The 18,939-nt window shown below is 53.9% G+C and overlaps 2 protein-coding genes across 8 annotated transcripts; both read left to right on the forward strand.

Annotated features, from left to right (window-relative positions):
• Positions 1 to 2: 2 nt before the first annotated feature.
• On the forward strand, positions 3 to 10,057 carry RNF31 (ring finger protein 31). 2 transcript variants are annotated; one of them, XM_080808008.1, is made up of 21 exons: positions 3 to 393; positions 481 to 627; positions 766 to 921; positions 1,158 to 1,226; positions 1,320 to 1,395; positions 1,874 to 2,051; positions 2,941 to 3,343; positions 3,515 to 3,805; positions 4,071 to 4,319; positions 4,430 to 4,615; positions 4,721 to 4,927; positions 6,381 to 6,554; positions 6,638 to 6,736; positions 6,832 to 6,921; positions 8,106 to 8,220; positions 8,334 to 8,452; positions 8,726 to 8,839; positions 8,990 to 9,047; positions 9,244 to 9,340; positions 9,635 to 9,803; positions 9,914 to 10,057. In XM_080808008.1, exons 1-21 carry the CDS (start codon positions 202 to 204, stop codon positions 9,965 to 9,967), a joined length of 3,243 nt encoding a protein of 1,080 aa, XP_080664134.1. In that variant the 5' UTR covers positions 3 to 201; the 3' UTR covers positions 9,968 to 10,057. The 2 variants fall into 2 exon arrangements, with proteins under 2 accessions (XP_080664134.1, XP_080664135.1); XM_080808009.1 differs by having other exon boundaries at positions 4,149 to 4,319.
• Positions 10,058 to 10,575: 518 nt separating this feature from the next.
• IRF9 (interferon regulatory factor 9) lies at positions 10,576 to 15,784 on the forward strand. 6 transcript variants are annotated; one of them, XM_080808011.1, is made up of 9 exons: positions 10,576 to 10,711; positions 11,491 to 11,671; positions 11,985 to 12,171; positions 12,650 to 12,780; positions 12,864 to 12,948; positions 13,051 to 13,125; positions 13,749 to 14,090; positions 15,024 to 15,145; positions 15,305 to 15,784. In XM_080808011.1, exons 2-9 carry the CDS (start codon positions 11,492 to 11,494, stop codon positions 15,431 to 15,433), a joined length of 1,251 nt encoding a protein of 416 aa, XP_080664137.1. In that variant the 5' UTR covers positions 10,576 to 10,711; position 11,491; the 3' UTR covers positions 15,434 to 15,784. The 6 variants fall into 6 exon arrangements, with proteins under 6 accessions (XP_080664137.1, XP_080664140.1, XP_080664139.1 ...); XM_080808014.1 differs by having other exon boundaries at positions 12,655 to 12,780; XM_080808013.1 differs by lacking the exon at positions 10,576 to 10,711 and adding an exon at positions 10,758 to 10,781.
• The last annotated feature ends 3,155 nt before the right edge of the window (positions 15,785 to 18,939 follow it).

Genomic DNA, 18,939 nt, shown 5'->3' on the forward strand with positions numbered 1-18,939 from the left:
CTAGTACTTCCTGTTCCCGGCTAACCCTGGCGCGGGGCTCGGGGCTGAAGACTGACCGTGGCCCGAGTGACCTGGGGTGGCTTCGCCGACCGAGTCGGGCCGCGAAGCCGGACACCAGGCGGGAGGGGTGGCGCTCAGGCCGCGCGCAGCCTGCGCCAGGTCCCGGCGGGCGACGGGGCTGGGGCTGACTCCTGTCTCAGGATGCCGGGGGAGGAGGAGGAGCGGGCCTTCCTGGCTGCCCGTGAGGAGCTGGCGAGCGCCCTGAGGAAGGATTCAGGGCAGGTGTTTTCCATGGAGCAGCTGCAGCCGCTATTGGTCACATCCCTGCCGCCAGCAGCCCGCTACCTGCAGCTGGACGCCTCACGCCTGGTCCGCTGCAATGCTCATGGGGAGGTGAGGCCCGGCCCCGCTCGGGAGGGGGACTGGAGGACCGGAGCCCAGGGCGGGGCTCACAGCTCTCCGCTCTCTGACTGCTCCCAGCCCCGAAACTACCTCAACACCCTGTCCACGGCCCTGAACATCCTGGAGAAATATGGCCGCAACCTCCTCAGCCCTCAGCGGCCCCGGTACTGGCGCGGGGTCAAGTTTAATAACCCTGTCTTTCGCAGTACGGTGGATGCTGTGCAGGTGAAGCCCCTGGGCCCCTTGTGGAAGAAGGGGACTTAGCCTGGGCTGGGGGGTTGGCTAGAAAGGGCCGGAGGCAGTGCCCCAGCCCCTTTTGGGAAGGGGACCTGGTGGGTGGTGACTGGTTTGAATGTGTGGTAGGGGGGCCGGGACGTTCTGCGATTGTATGGCTACACAGAGGAGCAACCAGACGGATTGAGTTTCCCTGAGGGGCAGGAGGAGCCCGATGAGCACCAGGTGGCTGCAGTCACACTGGAAGTGCTGCTGCTTCGGACAGAGCTCAGCCTGCTGTTACAGGTGAGATGTTGAAGGAGTGTCTCTAGTCCTGAGGACTTAAATACCAGGTCTGGGGAGCCCAGCCTCACTCCCAAAGGCAGGCTGGGGACCTCATGCTGCTGAGCCATGGGCATAGTCCCCATAGCAACCTGGGAACTCCCCATACTGTTCTTGCTGTGGATGGTGGGAGACCATGGCTTTGAGGGCAGGCCTTGCCCTAGGACTCCAGGTGGAAACTCTTCTTACCTTGTTTGCAGAATACTCACCCAAGACAACAAGCCCTGGAGCAGCTGCTGGAAGACAAGGTTGAGGATGATGTAAGCAAGGTAGGGATAGGGCTCTAAGACCTAATGACCAAAGGGGACAGGGGTTGTGGGACTGTGGGTCCCCAAATCCTTGCCCTGTCCTTTTCTTCTCAGATACTGCAGCTCTCAGAGTTTGCCCCCTTATTGAGAGAAATTGCTCCTGGCCCCCTCACCACACCCTCTGCCCCAGGTATTATTCATCCTGTAATGGGGGGTGGGACAGTTTCTAGTAAACCAAACTGATGGAAATTTGGGGCCCTTCTCTGTGTATCTTCTTGGCCTTTTAAAAGAGATTAAAAGTTAAAAAAAAAAAGAGAGATTAAAAGTGCTACCTTAGGCCTGGGTATGTTGAAAAGTAGTCTATGATTTGTTCCCTCCCACAGCAAATTCAGATGTAACTTGGTCTTTTTCAGAAATATGTTCAATTTTGGGGGGCGCCTGGGTGGCTCAGTGGGTTGGAGCCTCTGCCTTCGGCTCGGGTCGTAATCCCAGGGTCCTGGCATCGGGCCCCGCATCGGGCTCTCTGCTCGGCGGGGAGCCTGCTTCCTCCTCTCTCCCTGCCTACCTCTCTGCCTGCTTGTGATCTCTGTCTGTCAAATAAATAAATAAAAATCTTTGGGGGAAAAAAAAAAGAAATATGTTCAATTTTTTTCTCTCCTATTTTTCAGGCTGCACTCCTGGTCCCTGCTTCCTCTGTGGCTCTGCCCCAGGCATACTGCACTGTTCAGCCTGTAAACAGGCCTTGTGCCCAGCTTGTGATCGCCTGTTCCATGGACACCCATCCCGTGCCCATCACCTCCGTCAGACCCTGCCTGGGGCCCCCCAGGCCACCCGCCTGACCCCCAGGTGAGAAATCTTCTCTTCTGGGTGGGAGTGAAGTTGAGAGAACTTACAGTGACTTGAATATCTACTGTGTGTCAGTTTTTATGCTAAAGACTGTTTCAGGGATGCCTGGGTAGCCCAGTCGATTAAGCAGCTGCCTTCGGCTCAGGTCATGATCCCAGCGTCCTGGGATCGAGTCCCATATCGGCCTCCTTGCTCTGCGGGGAGCCTGCTTCTCCCTCTGCCTGCCACTCTGCCTGCCTGTACTCTATCTCTCGGACAAATAAATAAAATCTTTTAAAAATAAATAAATAAAGACTGTTTCATAGAAGACACGTAGGCAGTTATTGCCCTCCAAGAGGTCACAGACATACATTTAAAGCAAGTATCAGTCACAGCAAGATAGATTATTATGTTGTGCAAATAGGAAGAGGAGGAACCTAGCCTAAAGGATCTGTTCAATCAGTAGGATTTCCTTTCTTTTCTTTTCTTTTTTAAAGATTTTATTTATTTGGCACAGACAGTGATTAAGAGAATCAGTGGGAGGAGAGGCAGAGGAATGGCAGCCTCCCTGAGGAACAGGAAGCCCGATGCAGGACTCGATCCCAGGACTCTGGGATCATGACCTGAGCCGGAGGCAGACGCTTAACCAACTGAGCCAAGCATGCCCCCAATCAGTAGGATTTCTAAGCACCTAGTATGGGTTAGGCCCAACATTAAGGATATCTATCAGCAAGATGTGAACTTTAAGATATAATTAAATATTAAACAGGCTATGGGTATGGAGTGTTCCAGACAGAATAATATGTACAAAGGACAGGGTCTGTGTTTTCCCATAGAGAATGAGGGATGTCCAGGAATAAGAAACCCAGGCACCAGGGCCCCCCAACAGACCTCTGCTTTTTCATTACAGCTTACCTGCATCAGCTCAATCACGGACCCAGTCAACCTCTGTGCTGACCCTGGGAGACAGCTCTCTTATGCTTCCCCTGAAAGCTTCCCCTGATCCCACAAATGCCCATCTGCCCTGGCACTGTGCTGCCTGTGCCATGCTAAATGAATCTTGGGCAGTGCTCTGTGTGGCCTGTGATCGGCCCAGAGGCTGTAAGGGGTTGGGGCTGGGGATTGAGGGTTCCCAAGGAGCTGGGGGCCTAGAATCTGAGCTTGCACGGGGTCGCTGGGCCTGCCAGAGCTGCACCTTTGAGAATGAGGCAGCAGCTGTGCTATGTGCCATCTGTGAGAGACCTCGGCTGGCTCAGCCTCCTAGCTTGGTGGTGGATTCTCGGGATACTGGCATTTGCCTGCAGCCCCTTCAGGTAACCTGTTCCTGGCCTTCCCAGCTCTTTATTTGCATCTGTTACCACAGGCCATTCTCTACTTCATCTCCTTTTTCCTTCAGTTTCTCTGTGTCTTTCCCCCCAGCTCTCTATCTTTCCATCTTGAGCCTCAGCCAGCTTTCAATCGGATAATTCTTTTTGCCTTCCCAGCAGGGGGATACTTTGCTCTCCTCCTCCCAGACTCCAGTCTGGTACTGTATTCACTGTACCTTCTGCAACTCGGGCCCTGGCTGGGTGTGTGCCATGTGCAACCGGACCAGCAGCCCCATCCACATACAGCATGCTCCCTGGCCCCATGCCAGCTCACTGGAAGAGCGACTCCCTGAGCCAGGGCCTGCACGACGCCTCAGTGCCCCCCTTCCCAGTTCCTGTGTGGACCCCGAGAAGCAGCGCCAAGACAAGATGCGGGAAGAAGGTCTCCAGCTAGTGACCAAGATCCGGGTAAGCATTTAGGCCTGGGAGGAGGTAGGGTTGAGCTAGTTATGAAAAGGAAAGGCCACCAGAGATTAATACAAGTTCTTGTAAAACTTGATGTTGTTAGCGGCAGCTGCCTCTTACTGAACACTTCCCACATGACCAGTGGCATGCCATACACTACTCACGTGATCCATACATCTAACCACTGTCAGCATTTTGGTTCGGGCAGAGAGTGGGTGGATGGTGCCCTTCCTGATGGGCCATCTGTCGGGGTGGGACTGTGCCTTAGGAAGGGGAAGCTGCAGGTGCCTGTCCAGAGGAGATCTTCTCAGCTCTACAGTACTCAGGCACTGAAGTGCCCCTGCAGTGGTTGCGCTCAGAGTTGCCCTACGTGCTGGAGATGGTGGCCGAGCTGGCTGGACAGCAGGACCCGGGGCTGGGTGCCTTTTCCTGTCAGGAGGCCCGGAAAGCTTGGCTGGATCGGCATGGCAATGTTGACGAAGCTGTGGAAGAGTGTGTGAGGGCCCGACGGAGGAAGGTACCAGCTGTGCTGGTGGGGTAGGGGGTTGAGGACTGTGGGTCTCGGAGCTTCTTACACTCTTTTGCCTGCCATTTCCCTCTTCACTCCTCTCCACCCCCAATTCTCAGGTGCAGGAGCTCAGGTCGCTGGGCTTTGGGCCTGAAGAGGGGTCTCTTCAAGCATTGTTCCAGCATGGTGGTGATGTGGCTCGGGCCCTGACAGAGCTCCAGCGCCAGCGCCTGGAGCCCTTCCATCAGCGCCTCTGGGACAAGGGCCCTGATCCCACCCTTTCCTGGGATGGGCCGGATAAGCAGGTGCCGGGAGGAGAATCCACTTGGAGGAGCAGGGGGAGGGCCAAAGGGTAGGATTCTTGGGGTGTGACAGCCACTTCTTCCCCCTCCCCCTGAATCACATTGCAGAGTCTGGTTAGGCGGCTTTTGGCAGTCTATGCACTCCCTAGCTGGGGCCGGGCAGAGCTGGCACTGTCATTGCTGCAGGAGACACCCAGGAATTACGAGCTGGGGGACGTGGTGGAAGCTGTGAGGCACAGCCAGGACCGGGCATTCCTGCGCCGCTTGCTTGCACAGGAGTGTGCTGTGTGCGGCTGGGCCCTACCTCGCAACAGGGTAAGCCTGTCCCCTCTGCACCTGGCCTTCGCATGACTCTCTTCCCTTTGGGCCCTGCTCCGTGTCAGCCCCCGTCTCTGGCCCTGTCTTTTGCTCTGCAGTTGCCCACGTGCTCCAGACAGTGTCGATGGGGGGTGAGGGGGGCAGGAATAGGCCACCTCCCCCCCCCATTATTTTTACAATTCCACTATGGAACATTACAAGCACAAAATGTCAGCTTTCTTCCTCCATGTCCCCCCAACTCCTACGTATTCATCACCACGCTTCTGCAGTCACCAGTGTTTAACCGGTCTTTATTCCATCTACACACACACACACACACACACACACACACACACACACGATTACTTTGAAGATCTTGGGCAGCATGTAGTCAGTCTGTAAACACTTGAGTGCGTATCTCTGAAAGATAAGTCTTTGAAAACACAGCTACAAATACCATTGGCACACCAAAAAAATAACCAGGAATTCTTCAATGTCATCATCAAATATCCATTTTGTAGGAGCAGGCCCCTCTTATCTCCCAAGCCCCTGCTTACTCTAGGCCAGAAGTAGCAGTTCTTGGGGCAAATACACTCCCATTTAGTTAGACGGGCTCTGTACGTGTTGGTGTGTGTTTTGTTTTATACTTTCTGTTTTAAAATAGTTGTAGATTCTCAGAAGTTGTAAAAATAGTATAGGGTCCTGTGTGCTCTTTACCCACCTCCTCCCAATGGTAGCATCTTCTGTAATTACTGTACAGTATCAAGACCAGGAAATAAACACTGGTACCGTGTGGGCCAGACTGCAGACCTTGTTCATTTTTCACATGGATGTATATGTGGCTCTGTGCTGTTTCATTCCGCGTATAGGTTCATGTAACCAACAAGATATGGATTGTCCCATCACTTGAAAGGATCCCCCTCATGCAGCCCTTTTATAGTTGCAACTTTCTTCCCTTCCTCCTGTCACCTGACAACTACTAGTCTGTTCTCCATCACTATACTTTGTTTGTTTTAAAGATTTTATTTATTTATATGTCAGAGCACAGAAGCAAGGGGAACAGCAGAGAGAGAGGGAGAAGCAGGCTCCCCGCTGAGCAGGGAGCCCGATGCAGAACTCGATCCCAGGATCCCGGGATCATGACCCAAGGCAAAGCAGGCGCCTAACTGAGCTGCCCAGGCGCCCCTCCATCTCTAGAGTTTTGTCAGTTCAGGGATGTTATTTGTTTGCTTCTAGTTGGATGCAAATACCCTTCCTGAGAGCACTCTTCCGTTTGCTGTAGGCCTCACCACTGTTTTCTTCCATGAGAGTCTTCAGACACTTAGGTTGCCTGCCAGGCACTTGTTGGAAGTTGCTACCTTGGCAGTCGTTCATTAGACTCGGGTTTCTCAACGGACCCCTGGCTACTGCCCCCTCCCCAGGCTGGCAGCGATGGCTTCAGACCCCCTCCTCTCTTGGCCTCACCCTGCAGATGCAGGCCCTGACTTCCTGTGAGTGCACCATCTGCCCTGACTGCTTCCGCCAGCACTTCACCATCGCCTTGAAGGAGAAGCACATCACTGACATGGTGTGCCCCGCCTGTGGCCGCCCTGACCTCACTGATGACACGCAGCTGCTCAGCTACTTCTCTACCCTTGACATTCAGGTACTGCAGTCCCTAGGACTCGGGGTGCCCTGGGCTTTGAACAGGAACCCTGCATACCCACCACTTCTGCCTCCTGTCCCCAGCTGCGGGAGAGCCTAGAGCCAGATGCCTATGCACTGTTTCACAAGAAGCTGACTGAGGGTGTCCTCATGAGGGACCCCAAGTTCTTGTGGTGTGCTCAGGTAAGTGGCCTGCCCAGGGGAGCTGACTGGAGTGGGTGGAGGAGGGCAGGGTGCCAGATCAGGTCTCATACAGCTTTATGTTCTTATACCTACAGTGCTCCTTTGGCTTCATATATGAACGGGAGCAGCTGGAGGCAACCTGTCCCCAGTGTCACCAGACCTTCTGCGTGCGCTGTAAGCGCCAGGTGAGGCACATTGATCCTTTCAGAAAGAACTTGCTAAGCTACTGACATATACTACATCAGACTCAGGGTATATCAAAGCATGGAACAGACGTGAGCTCTGGCCTCAAGGAGCCTGCAGACTAGTCAGGAAAGGAGGGAGGGATGGAGGGAGAGAGGGAGGCTGAGGGGGAGGGAGGGTGAAAGGTAAGGAAACAGAGGAAGGAAGGGAGACGGAGGGAGGGAAGGAAGGAAAGGTGAGGAGGAAGGAGGGAAAGGGAGTGTGGGAGGGAGAGAGCATAAATACACATGTATAAGTTCTATAAAGAAAACACAGGAATTTGAGATTAGGAATAATGGAACGGACCTACGTAGGATAGGGAAGTCAGACAAGTCTTCTCTAAAAATGGTTTAATTTAAGCTCAGGCCTGAAAGTTAAGAAGAAGCCAACTTTGCAAAGGATATTCGGGCCAGAAAGAACAACACATGGAAAGGCCAAAGTCAGAAAAAGTATTGTGTGGCTGGAACCCCAAGAGCAAGGGTGAGAGTGGCAGGCGGTCGGAGAGGAGCTAGCTGCCAGATCAGGAGAGGCCTTGAGGCCGAGTGAGGAAGGTATTTGCCTTTTATTCTAAGACTAAGCAAGGGGTGATACTATCTCATTTGCCTTTTAACAAGTTTAATATTTGAGCGCTCATTTTGGCAGCACATATTCTAAAAAGTTTAATGATGGATACCAAAAAGTGACATCTGTATTACAAAACAGTAATAACAAAATGACCACCTGAGACCCTCCCACTAAATCTTGAAGCTGGAACACTCCCAGTGCTGTGGAAGCTGCCTGCCTTACACTCTCCAAGGCATCTTGGCCACCAGGTGGAGCCTGCATCGCAGGCCAGCAGGGGTGGAGGCAGAGACACCGGGAACAGAGGCCAGACCTGACCTGGCTTGGAGTAGCACGGCCACAGTAGGGATGAAGAGAAAGGAACAGCGCTGAGATAGGCTTGGGGGATGGACCGAAGAACTGCCAGTGAATATGTGCCAGTATGAGGACGTGAAAGAACCACGGCCAGCCTCTTGGTTTTAGATGGGAGCCAATGGTGAAGGACAGTGCCATAAACTCAGCCAGGGAGCACTAGGTATGACAGGCGGGGCCCTCAGGAAGGGCCTAGGGTGGAATTTTCAGGTGAAGCTTGCTTTCCCTCCTGCAGTGGGAGGAGCAGCACCGAGGCCGGAGCTGTGAGGATTTCCAGAACTGGAAACGCACCAATGACCCAGAATACCAGGCCCAGGGCCTAGCCATGTATCTTCAGGAGAATGGCATTGGTAAGGGCGGACCACGAGGCCTGTTTGCCCGGTCATTTGTCACTGCCAGCCTCTCGTCCTGAGAGCCTAGAGGAGCAGTGGCAGCCACAGCCCTGACCTGCCGTCCTTTGCAGACTGCCCCAAGTGCAAGTTCTCATACGCACTGGCCCGAGGAGGCTGCATGCACTTTCACTGCACCCAGTGCCGCCACCAGTTCTGCAGTGGCTGCTACAATGCCTTTTACGCCAAGAATGTGAGCCTGGAGATGGGGAAGGAAGGAACAGGAGAGTGGGCCTCTGCCATTGGGTGGGGGAGGGGGGCAAAGGCATGGAGGAATAGCCTAGGGGAAGAGAAGGGGAGGCCAGTGAGGTGTAAAGCACCTCTCTGTCCCCTCCCCCCTTCTGCTTGCTCCAGACCCTCCAATGTCTCCATCTTCCCCAATCCCTACACCCCTCATGCAGGGGTTCTGAGAAGCCAGGACCCCAGCCATCTCCAACTTTCCCTCTCCCATCTGGGTTTCTGCCAGAAATGTCCAGACCCTAACTGCAGGGTGAAAAAGTCCCTGCATGGCCACCACCCACGAGACTGCCTCTTCTACCTGCGGGACTGGACTGCTCTCCGGCTCCAGAAGCTGCTACAGGTCAGGGCTGACCAGCCTGGTTGGGTTTGCAGATTGCCCAGGGTGGGAGGCAGGGCCCTGGGGGGCAAGAAAGGAAAGGCTCTCTGCTGGGCAATGCAGCAGGGCTGGCATCAAGGGGAACCTAACGCCCATCCATCTGCCCCTCCTTAGGACAATAATGTCATGTTCAACACAGAGCCCCCAGCGGGGGCCCGGGCGGTACCTGGCGGTGAGTGTTGGGACAAGCCTTGGTGGGGGGTGGTGAGGGCAGGCTGGGCTCCCACTGTGTTGTGGGTAAAGGGGAGGCTCAGGCGCGTGGTCCAAGTTCGGCCTGTGCTGCCACCGTTGATATCCCGGTTCTCTGGAGGCTTCGTGGTTAGTGACCTCCTCCCAGCACAAGGATCCCTTCTTTCCCTTACCCTTAGGTGGCTGCCGGGTGATGGAGCAGAAAGAGGTTCCTAACGGGTTCCGAGATGAAGCTTGTGGCAAGGAGACTCCGGCTGGCCATGCTGGCCTCTGCCAGTGAGTGTCAGGCATGGCATGGAGCATAGTGTTGGGGAGGGTACGCCTGGGGAGTGAAGGGGGTCTCCTGGAGTAGTGGGTCCTGCAGGGGAAGCAAGAGCGGGGCTCTCTGGGCAAGGGTGTGGCTAGGTAGGAGCCAGCAGCGTGCACAGGGAGACGGTGCCTACCCGTGCAAGTGGCAAGAGTTGTCAGTCTCGTTCATGTGAGTGGGCCAGTGACCGGCAATGTATAGGGTACACTGGCTCGATATTAGCCAAACAGAAGAACAATGATTCCACCCTGTCCTCTCCCCAGGGCACACTACAAAGAATATCTTGTGAGCCTCATTAATGCCCACTCGCTGGACCCCGCCACCCTGTATGAGGTAGAGGAGCTGGAGACGGCTGTGGAGCGCTACCTGCATGTGCGCCCACAGCCCATGGCCGGGGAGGACACTGCTGCCTACCATGCCCGTCTATTACAGGTAAAGCGTCCCCCCAAGCCTCACCTCTGACCCATGCTCTAGAAGTCCCTGTCCAGCCTGTGTCTGAGCCCTAGGCTTCCAGTGGCATCCTTTTCTCTCTCCTTCTGCAGAAGCTGATGGAAGAAGTACCCTTGGGACACAGTATCCCTCGCAGGAGGAAGTAGCCGAGGGCAAGAATCCTCCTGAGGGTCTCGAGGCCCAGCCTCCTGAGGAACAGCTCCAGCACCAATAAAGAAGCATCTCCTTGCCCAGGCTTTTTGGTGGTCCTTCTTCTGGCCCCACCATCTGGGGCACAGGGAGAGAGGGTGGGTGAACTGAGAGCTTTGCTGGAAGGGTCACCAGCCCACCACCTGACCCTCCTTGGACTCAGGGCCCGGAAGGATGGCCAAGGAGGCCCTCCCCAGTCAGCCACCTGCCTGGGCTTTCTCCTCTGCGGCCTCCTTTGTTCCTTCATCCAATTCAGCTGGTATCTGAGGTCACCTACTAGGCACCAGGCAGGCATGAGGAGGGAAACGTAGAAGCATGGGTGGTATAGAGCCAGCCAGAGGCTTCAGGCCAGACTCCACAACCCTGGCCTCGCTGCGAAGCGTTCGCAGCAGTGGCGCAGAGATCAGGGAGTAGCTAAGCGGGTGGGAGGGTATGGAAATTTGCCTGAGCGGGGAGGGGCCCTCCGGTGTCCCAACAGTGGAATTTCAACAGTGAGGTCCTCAGATGCTGCTGCCTCCTGGTGGCGCGCGGTTGCCCGGCAGCTTGGACCACGTGATTTCTGAGAAGCGGCCCTGCCTGGAGGAGAACTGAAACTTAGGGTGGGGACTGTAGGAAGGGGCGGGGAAATCAGGACGCTGCCTGGACGGCTGCTGAGCCGAGGGCAGCTAGCTGCATCCTGGGACAGCCAGCGAGCCGCGCAGGTAAGATGGGCTGAGCGTGGACGCCAGCCTGGTTTAGAGCTGGAAGGCCGGGCCGGATCGGAGGCGGGAGGTAGGGGGCAGGGGCTCCTGGGGCCCCTCCGCGGAACAGGACTATACAAATGGCCTGTGAAATGGAATGCGGGGCTATTTGGCCTGAGTGAGAGACTCACCTGGGGCCAGGGTTCCCAGCCCTAGAGGCAAAGGACAGGAGACCCTGCTGCTAGGTTGTTGAGGAGGGAAGTCTCAACCCGGGATCGAGTCCAGCGGCCCCTGTTTGTTTTCTTGCCTTCTGGCCCTGCCCACTTCCGCCAAAGCCCTGCCCCACCTACCCCAGAGGCAAGCAGAGGGGAAGGGTTGGTAGGGTCAAACTTAGGTTATGGGGGTGGCGGGTGGGGGATCGATGGGGTTATCTCAGAAGCCGAAACTACCTCTGCCGATGGTTGGGTAGAGACCAGGCCTCTTCCCTTGAGCCACACCGAGGGAGTTCTCTGCCAGACAGCCGATTCCTCAAAAGTCTTAAAACTAAGATCAACGCGTAAGGTTTCCTTCCAGATGTCATAGCTTGGGATGTTATAAGGGATGTATTTTCTTTATCATTACTAGTGAAGGGAGAAACGACACAATTTGGCCCCAGAATTTTGAGAAATGTCTACAGACAATAGATGAATGGGATCCCTGAGGGCCCTTGCCAGGACCCAACCCCATTTGTGAGGACCTTGGCAGATGTGCCCTCCCACGGCGTCGGTTCCACTGATGCTGCCTGCGACCCTTGTCCCCAGGATGGCATCAGGCAGGGCACGCTGCACCCGAAAGCTGCGGAACTGGGTGGTGGAGCAAGTGGAGAGCGGGCAGTTCCCCGGGGTGTGCTGGGAGGATGCCGCCAAGACCATGTTCCGGATCCCCTGGAAGCACGCGGGCAAGCAGGACTTCCGGGAGGACCAGGACGCTGCCTTCTTCAAGGTGAAAGAGCCCGGAAACTAGCCCCTCCGAGGGAAGGGTGGCCTGTACACCGAAATTCTCACCCTCCAAGGCTTGTGTCGGCCTGGGTTGCAGACAAAGGGGAGATGGGAGGGTAGAACCAGCTGCAGAGTGGACACAGCCCCATACAAAGTGAAAGCGCAGAAGCTGTGAAGGATTTGGAGGCAGCATAAACCTGAGCGCTGGCTCTTCTGTGCATGTGCTCAGGTGGTGTATCCCCAAAGTCGCTGCCCCCCTCTACCGGGGAGTGGGGTGTGTGACACGCTGCCTCTGCTTGACTTCCTGTGTCTTGAAGGCATGGGCGATGTTTAAGGGGAAATACAAAGAAGGAGACACAGAAGGCCCTGCCATCTGGAAGACGCGTCTGCGCTGTGCCCTCAACAAGAGTTCTGAATTTGAGGAGGTTCCTGAGAGCGGCCATAGGGACGGCGCTGAGCCCTACAAGGTGTACCGGCTGCTGCCGCCATCAGGGACCTGTCCCGGTGGGTGTCCCCTTGTGTCCCCTTGCACTGCCACTCCTAGAAGCAGCAGCCTGCAGACGGGGGAGGATGGAGATGGGAGCCTTCTGGGAGGGTGCTGGGCCTCTCTGCGGGATCCTCACTTAGAGTCCTGCCTGTCCCTGTACTTGGGAGCTGCTGCCCAGGTTCCCCTGCCTGGTCCTCCCCATCCTTTCACTGCCTCCTGTCCTACCCTCTGTCCCCAGTTAAGACTCTGATCCTTGGGATGCCTGGGTGGCTCAGTGGGTTAAGCCTCTGCCTTCGGCTCAGGTCATGATCTCAGGGTCCTGGGATCGAGCCCTGTGTTGGGCTCTCTGCTTAGCAGGGAGCCTGCTTCCCCTCTCTTTCTCTCCACCTGCTGTTCTACTTGTGATTTCTCTTTCTGTTAAATAAATAAATAAAATCTTTTAAAAAAAATAGAAAAGACTCTGACCCTTGTCTCCCCCTCCATGATATTCCACAGTGCAGCCAGGGACCCAGAAGTCACCATCGAAGCGATGTCACAGTTCTGTGTCCTCTGAGAAGGAGGAGGAGGAGGGCACCACAAAGAACTGCATGCTCAGTCCCTCCTGGCTTGAGGACCCCCTCAGGAATGTAAGCACTGGGGAGGGAATGGGGGATGGGGCAGGACATTAATTAGGTGAGAGGTGGGCCAATGATAGACACTGTGTCTGCAGGAGGAGGTGGGGGCCAATGGGGGAACAGGCCATTCAAACTTTGGGAGCAGCAGCAGCAGCAGCAACAGCCCTGAGCCTCAGGAAGGTACCACCTCCCCTGCCTCTGTTTGTCACCCCCGTGCCACAGCCTCTGGCCCGAGGACTCCCCATTCCCATCCTGAATCATATGCCCCTGCTTCCCCGATAGGTGCGGACACAACTGAAGGCACCCCTTTCCAAGGAGATCAGGTGTCATTGGAGTTTCTGCCTCCTCCAGACTCAGGTGTGTGGCGTTTCTGACTCATCCCTGTTCCCTGTCTCCCCAGCTTGTCTCCCGGGAGTCATGCGTGCATTACTGTATCTTTCGGGGCTTGTAGCAAACTGGGCCCCCCTTAACCCAACAGAGGCACTGGTTTCTAGGCAGTACACCAGGCCAGACTCCAGACTCCAAACAGCTCAGCTCTCAGAAGTAGCCCCTATGCACTCTGTTCCCTAGGAATCCACTTTGAGACATGAATTCCCATGGGTCAAGCAGAGCCCCAGTCTCTGGGACCTTCTTACAAACTGTAAGACCTTGGGCATTAAGCTCTGAGTCCTCTGGGCATTTGTGTATCAGCTCCTCTCCTGAGTGATGGGAAAGTCTGGCAGGAAGCTCCTTGGCTGGCGGGGCTGGCAAGAGGGTGGATAAGGAGGGAGATGCCTCCTCTAACCTCAGAAGGGGCAGCCAGAGCCCCAGCCCATGCTTGGTTTCCCTCTCTGGGCTTCATATTTCTCACCCACAAGATGAGGATGTGGGATTTGCAAGGAGCCCCTCCTGGTCCCCGCAGGCCCTGGTGCTGACCAGGCAGACCCCACAGGTGAAGGCCAGGTGCAGGCCAGGTGCAGCTGGTGGTTCTTTGTCTGCAGACTACTCTCTGCTGCTCACCTTCATCTATGGCGGGCGTGTGGTGGGAGAAGCCCAGGTGCAGAGCCTGGACTGCCGCCTGGTGGCTGAGCCCTCAGGCTCCCAGTGCGGAATGGAGCAGGTGGTCTTTCCCAAGCCTGACCCAAGGGAGCCTACCCAGCGCCTGCTAAGCCAGATCGAGAGGGGCGTCCTGGTCGCCAGCAACTCCCGGGGCCTCTTCGTGCAGCGCCTCTGCCCCATCCCTGTTTCCTGGAACGCGCCCCAGGCACCGCCCGGTCCAGGCCCACATCTGCTGCCCAGCAATGAGTGCGTGGAGCTCTTCCGAACCACCTACTTCTGCAGAGGTAAGGCTGTTCCAGCCAAGCGCAGCCCCTGCTCCTGCCCCTTAGTCCCCCTCTACTGGACCTGGTAGGCTCTGCTACCACCCTGTTTCCTCCAGTAGATCCTTCCTTATAGCTCATGCATGGCATCCTGCACTTGCACAGTGCACAGCCTGGGGGGCCGTGTGCTCAGCCCTGGCAGCTACCTGGCAGCTGCCCTTCCCCAGCCCAGGCCTCAGAAGATAAGGCTTAGGTGGAGCTGAGCAGGCGAGTCCCATCTCATGGACTGCCCCCCGAATGGCACCTGACAGTAATGGGAAGGTGTGCTCCCAGACCCTCCCTGGCGTCTCTACTTACATACACACCATCGACACCTTTGGGAGAGCTGGTGCACATTACCCACATCAGCCCAGCTACACCCTAGGCAGCAACCCTGATTGGCCTTCTCCCATCCACTCCTGCAGTTCCACTTCCTGCTTCCATTCACCTCTGAATCTGAAATCTGACCTTAGGAGTAGGGGCCAGAAGTATAGGGGATGCAGGGCAGGAGCGTGCCAGGGCCATGGGTGTCCTTGGTAGCAGGGTTGTGAGCAGGCAACAGAGGGGGGAGCCCCTGTGTGGTAGCAGCCCAGGCTGCTGCTATGAGGACTCTAAGCTCTTCTAGCAGAGGGCTTTGCAGGCTGTATTTAAAAACCAGTTACCTCCAAACACTTCTTACTTGGAGAAGGGGCACCCTTTCCTATTTGCATATGGGTGAATAGCAGCAGAGTTGCTGGCATTTCTCCTGGTGTGAGGAAACAGCCTCGTGACCCTGCAGCTCCTGTTCTAGCCCTGATCTCCATTTGGCCCTGCAGTCACCGCTCTTTCTCCAGGATGGGCCCCCTCTATACCCTTCTTGCCTGTGGCCTCTCTCTTCTCTTTCTTGCTTCCAATCCTTGACCCTTTCTCTTTCATCAGACTTGGCCAGGTACTTCCAGGGCCTCGGGCCCCCACCCAAGTTCCAGGTGACACTGAATTTCTGGGAGGAGAGCCCCAGCCCCAGCTGTACCCCAAACCCAAAGAGTCTTATCACAGTGCAGGTGAGTTCAGGGCGGGGGAAGACCAAGCCTGCCTGTGTGGGTGGGGTGGGGTGGGGTGTTCCAGGAGAAGAAGGGGCTTCCGGGGGGAAGGGTGCTCCTAGGGTAGTGTCTTCCCCAGCTGTGCTCATGACCATCTCTTCCCCCCCTTTTCTGGCACAGATGGAGCAGGCCTTTGCCCGACATTTGCTGGAGGAGACTCCAGAGGAACAGGCAGCCTCTCTGTCCCTGCTGCAGAGCCTGGGGGACCCACTTTCCTCCTTGCCTCTCTCTTCCTCCTATCTCCTTTGAAAGAGACTCATTGTCCACACCGTTGACCTGCCTCCCTCATGCTAATTCTCAGTGGTTGTCTCTCTCTGATGGTTACGTCCTTGAACTGCCGATGTACCTGGCTGGTGGAGAACTCAACAGTGATTTTTATCTACCCCACCACTTTTTTTTTCTCTTTCTTTCTTTCTTTCTTTCTTTTTTTTTTTTTAAATTTTGAGATATGCCTTCTTTCATCTCTGAGGAACTAACCTGGAAAAGTCCAAATGGTGTGAACTCAGGGTACCTTTCCTCTTCTCCCACCCCTAAAGCTAAGCACTTTATATTTTCTTCTTACTCAGTAGGGGTTTAAAATAAAACTTTATTGAAAGAGGAGTCAGTATCTGCTTTGTTGGGATGAAAAGGTAGCAGGGGTGACCAGGAAGTGCTCAAGACGTAATTTGAGAGTGAGGTACTTGGGTTCTCCTCCTGTTGACCTCCCTGGGCCCCTTTCCTCTCCTCCAACTGAGGTTCTGGCTAGGAAGATGTCTTTGCTCTGTGGGTTCTGGGCCCAGGGAGAGGATCAAGGTTAGCCAGCAAGAAGAACACAGCCCACAGCTGCTGTTGCCACCAGCTTCACTTGGAAAAATCTGGGTTCCGCTGATCTTGGCTAGAGGCCTCTGATTCGGGCCTTGCAACAGGCTCGGGGGGACTCCGGGCGGGAGGTCTAAATGAACAGGAGAACTTGAGGTTGCCCTCAAACTATGGGCTAGGGACCCTGGGTCCTGGGAAGGGAGGGGGAACCAAAGGAGGTGCTGAGCCCTCTCAGCGGAGGGAGACCAGGCCCCAGTGCCTCTTCTCCCAGCACATGGGGCACTGTCATCCCGACAGAAAGGGACCCCCGACCTGGTTTCCTTGCCCTACCTAAGCCCCACAAAAGACCATCTGGCCTAGACTGCCATGTCACCAACACTATTGGCTGAGATCTGAGAGCTCCAAATCATTTGACACTCCTCTCCCTTATGCCTGTGCTTCTTTGGCCACCGAACTGTAAGTTCTCCCTTCACAGGCCACTTGTCATCCTACCTCTCCACTCACGTCCAGCAGACCAGTTCAGACCTAAGCCACCACTTAGCTGATGGCACAGCCTACAGCTTCCCCCTTCTGCAGGGGACACCAGCTTAGAGGAGGGGGCCTCCCAGATCAGGCTCTTCCCTGTCATACCGCTCTTAGAAGCCTCCCCTGGCTCAACTACATGATCAAAGCCCAACACACCTAGATCCTCAAGGATCTTCTTGCTGTTGCATTTGACAAACTTCAGTGCTGCCTTCGAGCCTTGCTGCCTCCCTGGACTTTCTTCCTCTTCAGTCTTGCCCATCATCCTCCTGAGAAGCCAAGAGCCCAAACAGGCATCTGCATTAGCAGGGAAGTATACAGGCACTGAGCGTACAGGTACATGAACTCTGTGGTGCCCTTGATTTGCTAAAATCCCTCCTGGCCCTTCTTTGCACTTGCTACCACCTTGACTTCCATTTTCTTGCTTTCCCTTTCTTTTTAATTTTAATTCCAGTATAAAGAATGCACAGCGTTAAATTAGTTTTCACGTATATAATTTTTTATCCATTTATCAGTGGATACCTGGGCTGCTTTCATAGTTTGGCTATTGTAGATAATGCTATAAACATAAGGGTGCGCGTATCCTTTTGAATTAGTGCTTACATATTCTTTGGGTAAATACCCTGTAGTGGAATTACTGGATCATATAGTAGTTCTATTTTTATTACTTTTAAAGATTTTATTTATTTGAGAAAAAGAAAGTGAGCTCAAGCAGGGGGAAGCGGTAGAGGGAGAAGCAGACTCCCTACTGAGCAGGGAGCCTGATGTGGGGCTCGATCCCAGGACCCTGGAATCATGACCTGAGCCAAAGGCAGCCGCTTAACCCACTGAGCCACCCAGGTGCCTCAGTAGTTCTATTTTTAATTTATTAAGGAACCTCCATAGTGTTGTCTGCAATGGCTGCACTGGTTTGCATTCCCACGCACAGTGTACAGGCTTCCTTTTTCTCCACATCCTCTCCAACACCTGTTGTTTCTTGTGTTTTTTATTTTTAGCCAGTCTGAGAGGTGTGAGGTGGTAACTCATTGTGGTTTTGATTTGCATTTCCCTGATGATGTGATGTTGAGCATTTCTTCATATGTCTGTTGCCCATCTGGTTGTCTTTGCAGAAGACATGTCTTCTGCCCAGTTTTTAATTGAACTATTTGGGGGGTTTTTGGTGTTGAGTTGCATACATTCTTTATATATTTTAGATACTAACACTTTATGAGATATGTCATTTGCAGGTATTTTCTCCCATTCAGTAGGTTGCCGTTTAGTTTTGCTGATGATTTCCTTGCTGTGCAGAAGCTTTTTATTTTGATGTAGTCCCAGTAGCTTATTTTTGCTTTTGTTTCCCTTGCCTCAGAAGACATAGCTAGAAAAATGGTACAGCTGATGTCAGAGAAATTACTGCCTGTGCTCTCTTCTAAGATTTTTATGGTTTTAAGCCTCACATTTAGGTCCTTGATCTGTGCTCAGTTTATTTTTATGTATGGTGTAAGAAATGGTCCAGGTGCATTCTTTTGCGTGTTGCTGTCTAGTTTTCCCACCATCATTTGTTGAAGAGACCGTGTTTTTCCCATTGCATATTCTTGCCTCCTTTGTTGAAGATTCATTGACCATATAATTATGGGTTTATTCCTGGGCTCTCTATTCTGTTCCATTGGTCAATGTCTATTTTTTAAAATATTTATTTATTTTAGAGAGCAAGCAAGCATAAGTGGGAGGGCAGAGGGAGAGGGAGAGAGACTCTCAAGCAGACCCTCCACTGATCGCAGAGCCAGACATGGGACTCAGTCACAGGACCGTGAGGTCATGACCTGAGCCAGAATCCAGAGTCAGATGCTCAACTGACTGCACCACACAGGCACCCCGTTACTTGTCTGTTTTTATGCCAGTACCATACAGTTTTGATGACTACAGCTTTGTAATGTAACTTGAAGTCTGGAATTTTTTTTTATTTTTTTATTTTAGATTTTATTTATTTATTTGACAGAGATCACAAGTAGGCAGAGAGGCAGGCAGAAAGAGAGGGGGGTGGGAAGCAGGCTCCCAGTTGAGCAAAGAGCCCGATGCAGGGCTCGATCCCAGGACCCTGCGATCATGACCTGAGCTGAAGGCAGAGGCTTTAACCCACTGAGCCACCTAGGTGCCCCGAAGTTTGGAATTATGATGCCTCCAGCTTTGCTTTTCTTCTTCAGGATTGCTTTGGCTATTCGAGGTCTTTTGTGGTTGCATACAAATTTTAGGATTGTTTGTTCTAGTTCTTTGGAAAATATTGTTGCTATTTTGATAGGGATTGCATTAAATCTGTAATCTGGTTTGGGTAGTACAGACTTTTTAACAATATTTGTTCATCCAATTCATGAGCATGGAATGTCTTTCCATTTCTTTGTGTAATATTCAATTTCTTTCATCAGTGTTTTATAGTTTAGAATACATATCTTTTACCT

This window comes from Martes martes (genome assembly GCF_963455335.1).
Source record: "Martes martes genome assembly, chromosome: 7".
Taxonomy (NCBI): Eukaryota; Metazoa; Chordata; class Mammalia; order Carnivora; family Mustelidae; genus Martes; species Martes martes.